The sequence below is a fragment of the Amphiprion ocellaris genome, chromosome 14 (assembly GCF_022539595.1).
Source record: "Amphiprion ocellaris isolate individual 3 ecotype Okinawa chromosome 14, ASM2253959v1, whole genome shotgun sequence".
Classification (NCBI taxonomy): domain Eukaryota; kingdom Metazoa; phylum Chordata; class Actinopteri; family Pomacentridae; genus Amphiprion; species Amphiprion ocellaris.
The window spans coordinates 1,442,301-1,458,283 of NC_072779.1; the positions used below are offsets into that span (position 1 = coordinate 1,442,301).

At 40.5% G+C, this 15,983-nt stretch overlaps 1 protein-coding gene across 1 annotated transcript in view; it reads left to right on the forward strand.

Moving 5' to 3' along the window:
* The window catches only part of LOC111578539 (neural cell adhesion molecule 1-like), a 34,856-nt gene extending 24,623 nt beyond the window's left edge, over positions 1-10,233 (forward strand). Inside the window, exons 8-10 of the mRNA XM_055016975.1 lie at positions 1,008-1,192; positions 6,097-6,264; positions 10,132-10,233. Coding sequence (XP_054872950.1) covers positions 1,008-1,192; positions 6,097-6,264; positions 10,132-10,137 — 359 coding nt within the window. The 3' untranslated portion in view covers positions 10,138-10,233. The remainder of the gene's footprint in view (positions 1-1,007; positions 1,193-6,096; positions 6,265-10,131) is intronic.
* Positions 10,234-15,983: the final 5,750 nt, after the last annotated feature.

The window sequence follows — 15,983 nt, forward strand, 5'->3', positions numbered from 1 at the left end:
CACTGCATTCAGCAACACCGCTCGGCCATGTGAGCAAGATATATTAAAAGGGAAACAATGCAGGGAAGCAGCCGCTACCTACAGCCTCTTACTTCTCAGTTCTGGTGTCAGAAATCAAGGCTTCGGCCACATGATATCGATTCAGCTCCATGAGGATGTCAAACAGCTTTCTAACTGGGTCTTCCGCTGCAGGAATGATAGCACTCTTATTAGGAAACTCTGCAGCAGCAGTGACAGAAATGAACCGACTGAAACTCCTGGATCACCTGAGAGGATGCAGCTCTGTTATTTCTGTCGACTCCGTGCTCTTCCTGATTCATGACTTTACACCTATTAGACTGGAATTAACGGGAGGATGAGATGTAAATGTTTGGAGTTCTCTGAGCATCCTGCATTCACTTTCTGTCACGATGTAAACAGGCAAAAAAGAGCACTTCAGTGTTCTATAAAACTAGTCTAGTTTGGCTGTAAAGCTTAAACGGATATCATAAAAAGACGTTGAATTTCTAGAACCCAAACACAGCCGTCAGACTGCACTCAGCATTTGTTTACCATTCTGTAAAATTGCAGTTTTTGTCAGCATCGGGACGAGTGCCTTTGAGAGTGCATTTTAAATATCTTTTTTTTTCATTACAGTGATTTCCAAGTGAAGCATCTCACTGGTGGCAGAGATAAGAGAGCTTCAGGGAATCACTCCTTGCTTCCCTGCAATAGAAGACTTAATAAGCTCATATCCAGCTGACTCGTTCCTATCAGTCCCAGATTTTCCTACAGAGATTTGACTGGCTTGATGATTATGCTAATGCTAAAAAAAAGTTAGTGATGATCATAGTTGCAGAGACTCGTCAGATGGACGTCAGACTCTTCTAATAGTGAATATTCCACTCATATTTAGCTGATTAGATAAATATCTGAGGCTTGATTATGTTGAGTCCTGCACAGCTGAGCCAGACTGAAGAAATGAACGGTTCAGATGATGTGATCCAAACATGTTCCTGTTCCTTCAGATGCTCCAAAGATCCTGGGTTCAGTGACGGTGTACACGTGGGAGGGAAACCCGGCCAACATCAGCTGTGAGGTGGACGCTCATCCAGGAGCTGAAGTGGTTTGGTTCAGAGACGGCCTCCAGCTGCCCAACGCCAACACCACCAACATGAAGGTCTACAACACGCCAACCATCAGCTACCTGGAGGTCTGCTTCACCTGCTGTCTATGTCATGATTTATACTGTCACACAAAGGATCATTCCACCTCAGTGGGCCAAATGTTAGAGAAAATTCATGTATAGCCATTTTTTTTCTGTGCATTTATAGTCGGTAAAACATGTAAAACTTCTAATCAGTGAACCTGCACAATTCCAGGACTCCAGCTACATTATTTCTCAAGTTCCAGCACCTCAAACATCACGACACAGATTGGAATTTTTAACTCAAAAACTAATCTTCCCTCTGACTCCAGGTTTTACACTCAACCAATGTTCACCTCTTTAAAAGAATCAAACTGAAGATGGTCAGGCGTGGAGCTTCCGGTGTATTGAAGCAGAATGACCCATAAAGAGACATGTTTTTTCATCATGTTAATGTCATCTTTCAAATATTATCAGATGTTGTGTCTGCAGCAGTTGTAGTTATTCAGCAGATAAAGATCAAACCATCAGAAGCAGAATCTGTTCCGCTTTTGAATATTTCCTGAACAAACCTCTCTATCATTTCTAATGGAATTATTCTGTTATGCTGTGATGAATTGATTGAAAAAACAAACAATGTATTGGTAATTTATGAATATTTAACATTAAAAGGCTCCCAGTGAGATCAGACACTGACGTGAGTTATAACATGAAAGTCTAAAGCAGTGATCATCAACTGGCGGCCCGCGGGCCGAATCCAGCCCGCCGAACTGTCCAATCCGGCCCGCGACTGGATTCCAAAATTGTGAGGATCAAAGAGAAAATATCATGTGGTCCACACTATTAAAGCAACTGAAAACAACAATAACTGAGACTCTTAACTATCAGTAATCCCCACCATTTATGACTCTATTTAGACTACATTCCCAAATGAGGACAGACTCGCTGCACTGTTTAACGTTTATTGTTTCACACAGTTCTTTTTTTTAACATAACTTTTCCTCATGCCCTTACTTAACATTTGGTTTTTATTTCAAAGTCTCAACAACAAGCTTCAAACTAGTAGACTTCTCAGGACAAAAAAAAGGAGGAAAAACCAACTGGCATAACTTAAAATAGCATGGTAAATAAATACTAACCTGGTACCAGAACAAAACAGGTCACAAATAATAAATAAATGTTAAGTGGGCTATAGCGATTTCAAATCACAAGGCTGAAATGGGCTCCTCATACTGCTTAATGGCTGAAGTTACATTTCCCCTCTGACACCAACTTTTTCACATCAGGCTTGGCCGATGTCAGACTTATGCGTAAACAGTCCTCCAAAGACTGGTTTGACAGTCGGTTCCTCTCGTGTGTTTTTATCGAGTTCATCTTGGAGAACGCAGCCTCGCAGGTGTAGGTTGAACCCAACATGGTGAGCACATACATAGCCAGCGTCTTCAATGTGCCATAGTCCTCGGGACAAGACATCCAGAATGCGCTCAGGCTTTCAGCACCATGGAGAGCAGCCTGGATTTCAGCCAGCTCGCTCTGAATGGACGCCTCGTCCAACGGCATCATTTTCACTACGTTTGTGGAGAATTGTGGTGTTGTCCTCCAGCGGATGGGCTGATGGTGAATGGGTCACACACAAATCCAATGACATCCCTGGAAATGAAAAAGTCATGGAATCTAGCAGTGAAATGTATTTGGCTTCCTTGATCCCGTCAATGACAGCTGGCTGGACATGCTCTGCCAAGACGTGGACACGACGTGCAGCAGTTGAAGCAGAGAGAGGCATTTGTTTGACAGATGCAATAACTCTGTCCATGGATTTGTCGGGGGCACCGTTCCTCCAGAACGGTGACCATGCTCTCCTTTAAAAGCTCACTTTCCGTGAAAGGCCGGTTATGTTTGCAAAGCACCCAGGCAGCCTGCAGAGATGCACACCTTACTCTCTCTTGATCAGTTAAAGTTCGAGTAATAATGCCATTTGCATGGGAGTAGGCAGATTTCAATGTGGCCATTTTTCTCTGACGGGCCTCTGACTGCTCAGGATATGAATCCTTGAAATTTGTATGTTTAGTGTTGTGGTGACGGCGCAGATTATATTCTTTTGCAACAGCAACAGTTTCATTGCAAATGAGGCATACAGGTGACGCATTTCGGAAGGTTGGCATGATAAATGCGTTCTTTTCAGTCCAGTCATTATTAAAGGATCTGTTTTCCACATCAACTTTTCGTTTCATGGCCTTTGAGAGTGCCATTTTACCGGTGTTAAGAGGCCTTTTCCTTTCACTTCTGCGGTGTTTGTTTTTCAAGTGCTCTATAAATAAAGTTGACTTAATTGAGTTGAGGCAAAATATCTCTATCACTCCTGGTGGTTGACTGTGGTATAGGTGATAGGAGCCTGACCCATAAAGGCTAAAAATGGGTTAGAGTTAGGGTATTTTGTGGATGAGAAGTCCCAAGAGCAGCATGCAGTATAAACAGGAAATAAAGGTGGACAGTGTGCAGAAACTTGAGCCACAGCACAGATTAGACAGGTAATGAGGTAAAAAAAAAATCATGAAATCACAGTGGAACTGCCCTTTAAGTGGTATTTTCTTTGGGCTGTGTTTGGTTTGTGTTAGCTTCATTTGGTATGCAGATTGCTTTGGTCCCATTAGAAGTGGGAGGTCGCTCAGGACCTTGTCTAAATGCGGTGTGGTCGAATTAATTGTGGTAACACCCTGTGCTGCCATTGTGTAATATCCTGTGGGCTCTGTGAGCTGCTTTTTTCTGCTTTCTTATTTGCTGCAGAACTTATCAGCATGCCTAAAGTGACTCCCTCCAAACTGGCTTAGACCAAAACAGAACCTCATAAATACGTCTTGGTGCCTTATTTTCCACAATGATCTGAGATGAGATAGCTTGACATGTAGTGTGAGGAAAACAAGGTGATTTCAATTTGTCATGGTGTGCTGCCCAGAACAGATGGATTTATCATGAGAAGATCAGACACATTTTCAGAGTTTCTGTGTGGTTGATGCAGCAGTGAGTGTCTCTAGGAAGTTACAGACGTTCAGAAATGGGCTGATCATTTATTTATTCCTTTGCCTTTTAGCAGCAACATAAAAATCCAGGGATGCTTTTTAATTTCCAGCAGCAACAGAGACTTCAGTGCCTGTATTCAGACAAGATGAAAACAAAGTCTCACTAGCGACCCCTAGAGCACGCAGAATCCACTACAACAAAACAGATGACAGGAAGTGATTAAATACATTCCCAAAGCTTGATTCTGCTGCTGATAAAGCAACTGAATTGTGCAAAAAATAAAATAAAATTACTTGGTGATGTTGCTGCAGTAGGTAAAAGATTGAGTCAAAATGGTGCTTCCTCTGGGGAACATGAATGTTACCACTGATATGATTTTGCTATTGATAAAGCACATGTAAGTTTGCACAATGTTACGGGCTTCAGCAATAGCATTTAAATATTTGCACTTAAATTGTGCAAAAAAAAAAAAAAAAAAGTTTGGTGTGATGTTACTGGAATGGATGAAAGATTGAGTCAGTGACATTTAAAGGGGCTCATCCCCTGGGGAACATAAATGTTATCAGTAATCTGAGTTTGCCATTGATAAAGCACTTGAATTTTGCAACAAGCAAACAAAAAAGTAAGTTTGGTGATGTTGCTGCAGTAGGTGAACAACTGAATCATTTAAATCAAAAGGGAGCATCTTCTGGGGAAGATGAATGTTATCAATCATTTGATTATCTGCCCAATAGACTGATTTTCTTGTGTGGAAATGGAAAATTTAACTTGACAGAAACACAAGAGGTTCTCAGAACTCAATAGCAATTATCCTGAAGGAAGCATGAACGTTCTGTGTGACAAGTTGTTGTTTTGTTGTTTTTTTTAAATGATTGTAAGCAAACAAAAGCATTAGAACAGACTTTAATTGACGGGTATAACTCCCAGCTCCCAGACTGATGATCATCATTACAGATTGAAAACAGCTTTACAGCGTCGACAGAAGAAAGTTGACTTCTGTGGGACGTTCCAGTTCTCCGACTCCGTCGCTCGGCCCTGTAATTATGAATCAAAGTGCATCTCAAGGCGTGAGCTAAAACTGTCACTGGAAACTCATTCAGGCATGCCGAACATATCTTCAGTAATCTGGTGACCAGAGACTTTGGGGCTGCTTTAATGACTTTAAAAGCGATCCTCTCCCTGCCCGAGCACATGGAAAGTTTGGTAAAGCCCACATATCGAGCAATGAACTTCCTGTCACCCTGTTTAAAGGCACAAAGACTGTATTTAAAGACTCACACAATTCACATGCACATATATCTAAAACAGACACATATAATATGAATAAACAATGAAAAAGCAATTTGCACTTTATTTGGTTATACCAATTACCTATTGCTCCATTATTTTTAAGTATATTTTTATGAAAATAAGAAGTAGTTTAGTACTTGTCAAATGAATAAATGTCTATTTTCTTGCAGGACGGTCCATAGTTCCAGAAAATAGTTTCTATAGCTGTGATTTGGTGTCATAATTGCAAATTTTAACTAAAGATGAAATCATTTCTGCTGACGTCTTCTAGATGTCAGAGAGGATCTTTGTCATAGAACTCAGTGGCTGATAGTTATCTAGAGGAATGACTCACATGATCCTGTGGTAAATGTCACCCTGTGGTTTGGAGGCCAAATGATCACCATCCAAAGATAGAATGTTTAGAGATTTACAAAAAGAGAGATGATGTAGGAAACCAGAAATATGAAAACTGCTGCTACAGGAACACACAGTCATCTTTAATTGTCATGAAGATTTTTTGAAGTTCTGTTCACATAACTTATATTACATCAGTTTATTGAATCCTGAATCTGTAAATGAAGATAACATTATTTTTTCATTGGCTTTTCTAAGTGCTAGCTTTGAAAAGGAGCTTTTGAGAATAGAAAAAATAATAATATATATTTTTTCTCTGCTTGCAGAGGTTCCATCATCGCCAGAAATTCAACAAGTGGAACCTTTCTCCAGCACAGCGGTGGTGGAGTTCGAGGAGCCCGTCTCCATGGGTGGAGTGCCCATTATCAAGTACAGAGTGCAATGGCGTTCGCTGGGGCAGGAATGGACCGGCAGGGAGTATGACGCCGAGGACGGTGAGCCACTCATCGCTCTTCACAAAAAGCTCGCTGCCTTCATGCCTCCCCCACAGTAACAGCTATTATGATTTGTTTTTTAGCATCAGATTACTGTGACACACATTTCTACTGATTTAATGTTAAATTAAGTCTTTCAGTCCCTCAGTCACCACCACTAACCTACATTTCCCCTGAAAGCCCTGAAAAATATACTTTGAACCAAACACAGTGGATGTAAAGGGATGCTGGTTAACTCTCAGTGACTCTCAGGTCAGTGTTTTCTGCATCAGCTGCACCTTAGTACCACTTAAATTTAATCCTTGGCACCAAATGACATCTAATTTTAACTTTCCTCTCAAAGATGAAGGCTCCACTCAGTCTGTTCCCAAATATCATCCATTAAGGAGCAGAGCTGCAGCGATCAATTGATTAAATGATCAGTTGTCAACTCTTGATCAGCAACTTTTGATGTTTGAGAAGTGAACATTTTTTTAAAAATGACAGATTTCAGCTTCTTAACTGTGGATATTTTCTGGTTTCTTTCCTCCTCTGTGACAGTAAACTGAATATCTTTGGGTTGTGGACAAAACAAGACATTGGATTTTCTCATCTTGGACACTGATTGTTGTTTTCCACCATTTTCTAACATTTTGTAAACCAAACAACTAAATGGCCAATTGAGAAAATAATCTATATAATAATAATTCTTCATTGCAACCCTATTTACCAGTTTAGTCATTGTGCATAAACTGGTTCTGATCCATTTTTCACATCTTGTTTCTTCATCCTCCTTTTTGTGTATCAAGGTAACCCACAGTCTGTCATCTATAATGGTTCCAGTGCAAAGAGAAAGTGTTGGTATTACATGCAGCATGACTTTTCATTGCACAAAATACAATATTAGCATCATATTCAGTCCAGCTTGAGGCACAAGACACTAAAAACAGCCGTAAAAACAAGGTTTAGGTGCAACATTACCAATACTGCAGCGTTTGGATTCATATAGGAATTAAAATTTCACTGCTGTTATTCATTTTAATCATTATTATTGTTGTTGGTGTTATTTTAGGAACCACAGCTCCCACATCAGAACACATTCCTCCCAGCAGCAACAGCTAATCCAAACATGACAGTCGCTGGTGTCGGGGAGAGAGAGGTGGAACTCTGTAGCCTAAATGACAGTCAGCTCAGACAGTGACAGGCCCCAGATAATATCCCCGTCCCACTGAGGGTTTGTGGCTCTCTACAAATCTGGATGGTTTTGGTCCCGTTTGCCACGTGGGACGTATCAGTCAGGGGCTGACAGGCTCTGCTGTCAGCTCAAGGCCCGAGAGCTGCCTGTCACGCAAGAATATCCTCCAAACAACAAACACACGGATCCACCTACCAACAGTAGATGTTACCAGAAATATCTCATTCAGCTACGTCAGCTACTCCCCCTCAGAAAACACACAGGAACCCACATGAACACGCTCTGGAGGAATGTTTTTACTGATGCTGGGTTATCCAGTGGCTGATCTGTGTCAATGAAAAGGCTATTGTGTCTCACTATGCTGTGAACCAGGGCTGCCATCACATGTTTAACAGCAGTACTGCCAGATGTAGATACCACACCCATCACTGTGGGTCCATACTGTAGAGACACCAACAAACACCAAGCTGCACGTCCTCTCTGTGGCCTGTAAAGCACGTTTCATAGTCTATATTTTATGCAGTAGATATATAGAGTCTATAGTAAGCAGTAATACAGACATTCAAGCTGCATTTATGATGCAGAGAGACTCAAACGTGTCGTCTTCTCTTTACTGTAACGACAGCAGCAGCTTCCAGTGAGTGTACGGCATTCATCAGAGCAGCAGTGGCTCTGATTGATGTGTTTCTGGTGGTTTTTAGGAGAGTCTGCTGCACAGAACAATACATGAACTACAAGGCAGCACTTGCTAGTGAGATAAATACTATTTTCTATTTTTAGGTTTTGGATTTACTGACTGCCAGCTTTTAATTATTGCAGAACGAATTCATGCAGATAAACAAAAATTAAAAAAATCATTTACTGCATTGGAGGTTTTGTTTTTTTGGTATAATTTTAATGCATAATTCTCTCAATGCTTGGAGCTCCACAAATCAAATGACATTCCTCTCCATTGTGAGTCTGAGATGCACATGTAAAAATATCCTAGAACATTTATTTAATGTGTTGTTTAATGTAATATGTTTTGTCCATTTTATTTGGTGCTTTAATACGACAGCTAATCTAAACATAACATCTTAATGCTAACAGTTTTCTCAGATGTCAGAAAAGCACACGTCTTTATTCAGTCAGCAACACAGTAATTAACACTTGCTGAATGAGTTGACTCTGTAGCGTTTGCTCGTGAATCTGACCTTTCACAGCAGCAGCAGAGAACAAACTTGTAAAAATCGCAGCTGGCTGTTTTTTTGAAGTTCCACGTTGGTGCTAAAAGCCCAGTTCTGAATGGATGTGGCCTTCTGCTTTTTAGCTGCATTCACAGCGTTTCCCCGAGCGCTCACTTATACTTATATGTTCATTCTAAAACTACTTCTTCTCTTTGAGACATTAATCTGAGACATAAATGGAGCCCCAGTAATGGGAAGATGCTCCTCAGCTGTTTTTCACTGCCCAAATTTGTTCTCATCCATGAAATTACTATTCTTTGTGTTGCACAGTGAGATATCAGCCAAATGACTTTTTATGACAAAAGTGAGTGTATATGTGTGTATCCTGACTGAAATCTCAGCAGTGCCTTGTTAATATGGAAATAACAGTGTCTGTCAATAGAAACGGAGCATTTTCTGAATACAAAACTTCATCCTTTCACTCTAGAAATAGAAGTTTACACTTTAAGCAACCGTTAACCCTTTCTCTCTCTATAGTACATACATGCATATGCATGTGTAAATCTAAATGTTGCACCAACAGCCTTTATTTCTGACAATGAAACCAGTAACAAACCACAAAACAAGCCCCACAGCAATTACAAGAGATCATTTTTTATATATTTGCTATTCGGTGTGCTCCCTGGCTTCCATCAGATAAAATAATAACCCTCTATTTGTCACATTCTGGTTCCTGTTTATAAATGCAGTGACTGAGTGTCTGAGAATAATCCCATCAGGAGAATATTCCAGTTTCTTATATGTACATAGCCCTGCTGGTTTCTTCAACAGCCTGATTGTATTGTTCTTTTTTAAAACCTCCTGTCTTAGTTTTTTCTTCTTTTTTCCATTCAGGAGAGACGTAGATAGAGCCGATTGTTAGATGTAATCTAAGAGACACAGAACAACAAGAACTCCTTGTTGTTTCTCAGTATATGTAGTACAAAGGATGGCAGTGGATGCAATAAGAGCATGAAAAGAGACTCAGGGAGCCAAAGAAACAAACACAAGCACAACCAGAGGAAACAATGACCCAACAAACAGTCAGTGAGGAGGTAATCTGAACTAAAGGAAGAACTCTTAATATTTTATTTGGATCCCCATTAATATCCTGGGCTTTCTGGATTCTACATGAAATAGTAATGGTATAAATAAAAACATGAAGGAGATCATGGAGAACGAGCCAGACACCAGGAGGTGGACTTATTATGCAGATTATAAGAGAGAAAATAAGCATATGAGAAGAAAAACCAATGCTGTTGCAGATTCTGCTTCCAAGAAAGATCCTCATCATTAGTCATTTGTGGAGTTTTTCTTTTGTCTTTTGTTTTCTTTTGTTGGACAAAATAAATGTAGAGTAAATGTGGTGACAATATGGCTGAAGCACCGTTCTATTGGACCACGCAGCCAACCACATTGGTGATTTATGCATTCTACAAACATTAGCACGTAAAATGCAACAAACACCTTGTTCTTTCCCTTCCACAGACATGACCAGGATCACCATCGTTGGCCTGAAACCAGAAACCACCTACGAGGTCAAGATGTCCGCCATCAACGGCAAAGGTGAAGGTGAGAGCAGCACGGCCAGCACTTTCAAGACCCAGCCAGTCTCTTTGGGTTTCATCTCACGTTTTCAATCCCTGATCAGAGTCTGAGTCTCCTCTGACCCCGATGCTTTGAACCTTATGCTCACTCTCTACTGCCAGCTCAGACCTTTCCCATCCATTCCAGAAGGAACGATAATTCATGATCCAGCTTCATTAACCGTGCTAACTATGCAGTGTCACCTTTTTATCCTTCGTCTCTGAGCAGTGTTCTGTGCTTCTTGACTCATGAATGTTTGCAGCGTTCCAGTCAGCCTGTGCCTCCTTTCATTTCACAGACCTGACATCTTGACCAAGAGAATCCAAAGACTCTTTCTCAGAGCTGTAAATTTGGTAGTGGACCGATTCAGAAGACAGCTAACCCAAAACTCACATCTTAATGGAACAAATGCATATCAGGCATTTGCTTCAGAGTAACCAATCACCGGCCGGTTGGAGACAACAGCATGTCTCCTACCTCCACCAGAACCTGATCATACTCATAAAGTCTTAATTCTAAAGAAAACCACACCTCTGGAGAAGAGGTTCACTTTGACCTCCTGATCTTTCCCTGGTAGAACTTTCTACACAGGAATGAATTCAACAGTTTTAAATCCTGAAATTAAGGAAATCCACCATCAGTGGTGTGATGATCCCAACATCTGGACTCAGTCTGTGAAACCAGGTTGATCAGGACCAGTATTAAAGAACACATTGAATCTGAAGTGTTTGTGGAGAAACACACGAACATGAGACACAAAAACCCCCTTCTGTTTCTGTCAATGTAGTAAAAGATACAGAGAGACTTTTTATGCTATGCATATATAATTCTTAAGTCCTGTTTTTCTCTTATTATTCAGTGTATATTCTTGGGTTCTTAGTTATATAAGAAGTTTACTTTCATATAGCCTGAAAATCTATATTTGTATGCACATAAACAATTTTTTGATATCTCCAGATCCATGTGTGATAAGCATGTCATGTCTGATGTCATTCTAGTTCCATGTTTAGTGAGATTTTACAACTTTCATCATCAGATATTTACCAGTTGGATTTGTATGTTTAAGAAATCACCTCAAATTAAGTTCTAAAGTTCTTTATTCAGACCTCTGCTGGACAGTGAAGCTCAAGACCACCCTTTGAGAGGAACACATTGGTTAGATGCTGATTTGAATTTGGCTACAAAACTTTTTGTATTAGAGAAAGTCACTGGAATGGAACTTGTAACTTGGGGCTTAAAAAACTACGGTTTAAAGATTTTGCACCTTGGACTTTTTACCTTCAAATAATTTTGGGCTTCTTTTTCGATTTCTTTTTAAACACGTTGTGACTACTTATTTTGGGCTTGTCCAATTAAATTTTTCAATCCATTTTTATTTATATTGCACAGTCGGATGCACAAATGGCTCTTGGAGGTTAATATGGTACAATAAGGTCTTTAAGATACGATGGAACCAGTCTTTAAGAGTTTCATATGTTAGAAGCAGGATTTTAAATTCTATTCTGGATTTTACAGGAAGCCAGTGGAGAGAAACTAATATAGCAGAAATATGATCTATTTTTTCTGGCTGCAGCATTTAGGATCAGCTAGAGGTTTTATTGACACCCTGATAATCAGGAATTACAATAGTCTACCCTAGAAGTTCTAAACACATGGACTAGTTTTCAGCATGTCTGTTTGTCACATCATTGTTGTTTCCCGTTTGTTTGTTGTGTCAGTTAATAAATGGTTGTTTCTAATTATCATTGGTTCTATTGTCTTTCTTTGAGAACTGGAGATCAATGAAATCAAAGTTTTTGTTCATGAGACTGAAATACAAACAGATTTTATTTTATAATTTATTGTTCACCTTAAAATGTCCTGATAAAGGTCTCAGATGGACCATTTAAAACATCTGAGTGCCGTCTCTCTAATTTAACCCTACAGTTTATTCAATTTCAATCAACAAAACTGAATAGGAGCTGCAGAGTGTGAAGGAAACCACCTCAGATGTATTCTAAATGTGTTCCATCCTGCTGAATTGTTCCTGATAAAATATAATTTTGTCCACCGTGAAGCTTAAGTATCAGGTAGCAAAAAAAGAAGCATCAAGTGCAAATTGAAACGGAGACAGAATGGATTTTTTCTAAGGTGACTGTTCTACATCACCAATTTTCTATTCTGCAAATGGAAGAAAAAAAGGAGGAATATATGTGGAAATTAAACAGACAAGGACAGATGATGGAGTAGAAGTAGAGGGAGTTTTAAAGGAAAGTACTATTTCCAGATGTCTCATTTGAATAGCTGCTGTGTTCTTGCTTTTAACGGTGCTTCATGAGGAAAATGGCATTAATGACTGATATTTAGAGCTTTATTTGGATTGAACCACATCCTATTTTATACACTGGTTTTGTTCCTTTAAGTTGGCTTTTCTATTTCCTTTATTCTGTACGTCTAGAAGGCGGGTAAGGAGAGAAGCTGATGTTGATCCTAGCTGATTGAAGTTCTAACTGCAGACTCTCTTCCACTTCTGCATCCATCAGGAAGGGAGTCGAGAACAGCTTGATTTCTTTCTCAATGACAGAAAAATCTTGGAAGCGCTGATTGGATTCCGTCTTAGAGATGTGATCACACAAACGCATTTCCCCTTTTCAGCAGAAAGTTACGGCGAATCAAATCCAAAACAATCCAAACTGCACTTCGTGTTATTGACCGCTAGATGTCCCACTGGAGCACTGTGTTGTTGAAGCCTTGTGCAAATAACCATGTTTTGAATAAAGTGTGGAAGCTTCAACAAGCCTCAGTCAGCCTTCACTGCTGGCAGCATTAACTTTCCTCTGCCTGTCCTCTTCCTCCCAGAGTGTCCAGGAAAAGAATTGGAGTCTATCCCAGCTGACTGAGGGTGAAGACAGGGGACACCTGGACAGGTAACAGTCTATCACAGGGCTACACACAGAGACAAACAATCACACTCACACAGTTTGGACAGTTTAGAGTCACCAGTTAACCTCAGCATGTCCTTGGACTGTGGGAGGAACTTAGTGAAAACACAAGTAGAACACACAAATTCGACGCAGAAAGATCACAGTCCGGGACACAAACTGGGGATCTTCTAGCTGCAGGGCGACGGTGCTAACCACCATCCCAGCGATGGAACATCATTTTTCCAAAAGACACTCTGTCATTATGTGATGGGAGAGCGCTGTTGAACACGTTGATTCCTTAAGTGCTGGGTTGAGTTGAGGTCTGATGCCACAGCCCATGAATCACATCATTTTCATATTCACCAAACCATCATCAGAAATCAGGAACCAAATGTTTCAATCTAGGATGAAGATAATCACTTAGAACAGGGGTCACCAACTATATTTGTCAGAGGGCCAGAATTTTACCGGACAGTCACATTGGGGGCCGGACCCTCAAAAAAAAATTAAATAAAAATCAAATTTTGGCATAACATTATTATTTGATGTTTATTTATATTTTTTTCCATTTCATTACAAAACTGAAGGCATTTTTAGCCTTTATGGGTCAGGCTCCTATCACCTATACCACAGTCAACCACCAGGAGTGATAGAGATATTTTGCCTCAACTCAATTAAGTCAACTTTATTTATAGAGCACTTGAAAAACAAACACCGCAGAAGTGAAAGGAAAAGGCCTCTTAACACCGGTAAAATGGCACTCTCAAAGGCCATGAAACGAAAAGTTGATGTGGAAAACAGATCCTTTAATAATGACTGGACTGAAAAGAACGCATTTATCATGCCAACCTTCCGAAATGCGTCACCTGTATGCCTCATTTGCAATGAAACTGTTGCTGTTGCAAAAGAATATAATCTGCGCCGTCACCACAACACTAAACATACAAATTTCAAGGATTCATATCCTGAGCAGTCAGAGGCCCGTCAGAGAAAAATGGCCACATTGAAATCTGCCTACTCCCATGCAAATGGCATTATTACTGGAACTTTAACTGATCAGGAGAGAGTAACGTGTGCATCTCTGCAGGCTGTCTGGGTGCTTTGCAAACATAACCGGCCTTTCACGGAAAGTGAGGTTTTAAAGGAGAGCATGGTCACCGTTCTGGAGGAACTTGCCCCCGACAAATCCATGGACAGAGTTATTGCATCTGTCAAACAAATGCCTCTCTCTGCTTCAACTGCTGCACGTCGTGTCCACGTCTTGGCAGAGCATGTCCAGCAAGCTGTCATTGACGGCAATTAAAAGACAACTTCTCTGCTAGATTCCATGACTTTTTCATTTCCAGGGATGTCATTGGATTTGTGTGTGACCCATTCACCATCAGCCCAAGCGGAGAATTCTCCACAAACGTGGTGAAAATGATGCCGTTGTACGAGGCGTCCATTCAGAGCGAGCTGGCTGAAATCCAGGCTGCTCTCCATGGTGCTGAAAGCCTGAGCGCATTCTGGATGTCTTGTCCCGAGGACTATGGCACATTGAAGACGCTGGCTATGTATGTGCTCACCATGTTGGGTTCAACCTACACCTGCGAGGCTGCGTTCTCCAAGATGAACTCGATAAAAACACACGAGAGGAACCGACTGTCAAACCAGTCTTTGGAGGACTGTTTACGCATAAGTCTGACATCGGCCAAGCCTGATGTGAAAAAGTTGGTGTCAGAGGGGAAATGTAACTTCAGCCATTAAGCAGTATGAGGAGCCCATTTCAGCCTTGTGATTTGAAATCGCTATAGCCCACTTAACGTTTATTTATTATTTGTAACCTGTTTTGTTCTGGTACCAGGTTAGTATTTATTTACCATGCTATTTTAAGTTATGCCAGTTGGTTTTTCCTCCTTTTTTTGTCCTGAGAAGTCTACTAGTTTGAAGCTTGTTGTTGAGACTGAAATAAAAACCAAATGTTAAGTAAGGGCATGAGGAAAAGTTATGTTAAAAAAAAGAACTGTGTGAAACAATAAACGTTAAACAGTGCAGCGAGTCTGTCCTCATTTGGGAATGTAGCCTAAATAGAGTCATAAATGGTGGGGATTACTGATAGTTAAGAGTCTCAGTTATTGTTGTTTTCAGTTGCTTTAATAGTGTGGACCGCATGATATTTTCTCTTTGATCCTCACAATTTTGGAATCCAGTCGCGGGCCGAATGCGGCCCGCGGGCCGCCAGTTGATGATCACTGCTCCAAAGAGACAAGTGGACCCAAACTGTGCCCATTAATTGCCTCACATGGTGCAACTGAACCACCAAATCCTCTCACTGTAGGGTCAAGAGTTCAGATTTTCACCCATCTGTGCACGTTGACGTGTACATGTGATCCTGTCTTTATGATACAGCCTTGGTATGTATTTAATGGTAAATTAGAGGTTGCTGTTGTGTAAGATCTCCTCTAGGTGGCGGTGCAGGATAAGCAGCTGTTCTCTGTCATTCTGATGTCTGTCTGTATGGATTTTTAAATTTGATCAAGCAGTGTTTTGAGCCTTTGAAGACTACGTGATTACACGACTAATTGAGTAGCTTTTGCTCTATATGTGGTCATATTTAACAAAGAAATTCAGAAACACCAGGCTGACTTTTTCTGATTTTTCTAAATATGGTGCAACAGTGACATGGCAAACACAAAATAACTTACTCTTTGACAAAGACAGGAGAGGAATGCTGCATTCTAACCCATAAACAAGCTTAGCTGACACAAAAATGTGACCTTTTGAACTAGAAGTGTTGTGCTTGTTGGATATGTCATTCAAAAACTAGCAGCATGAATCTGCTGCCGTAACAGCCGGCACTCCGGAGGGCTT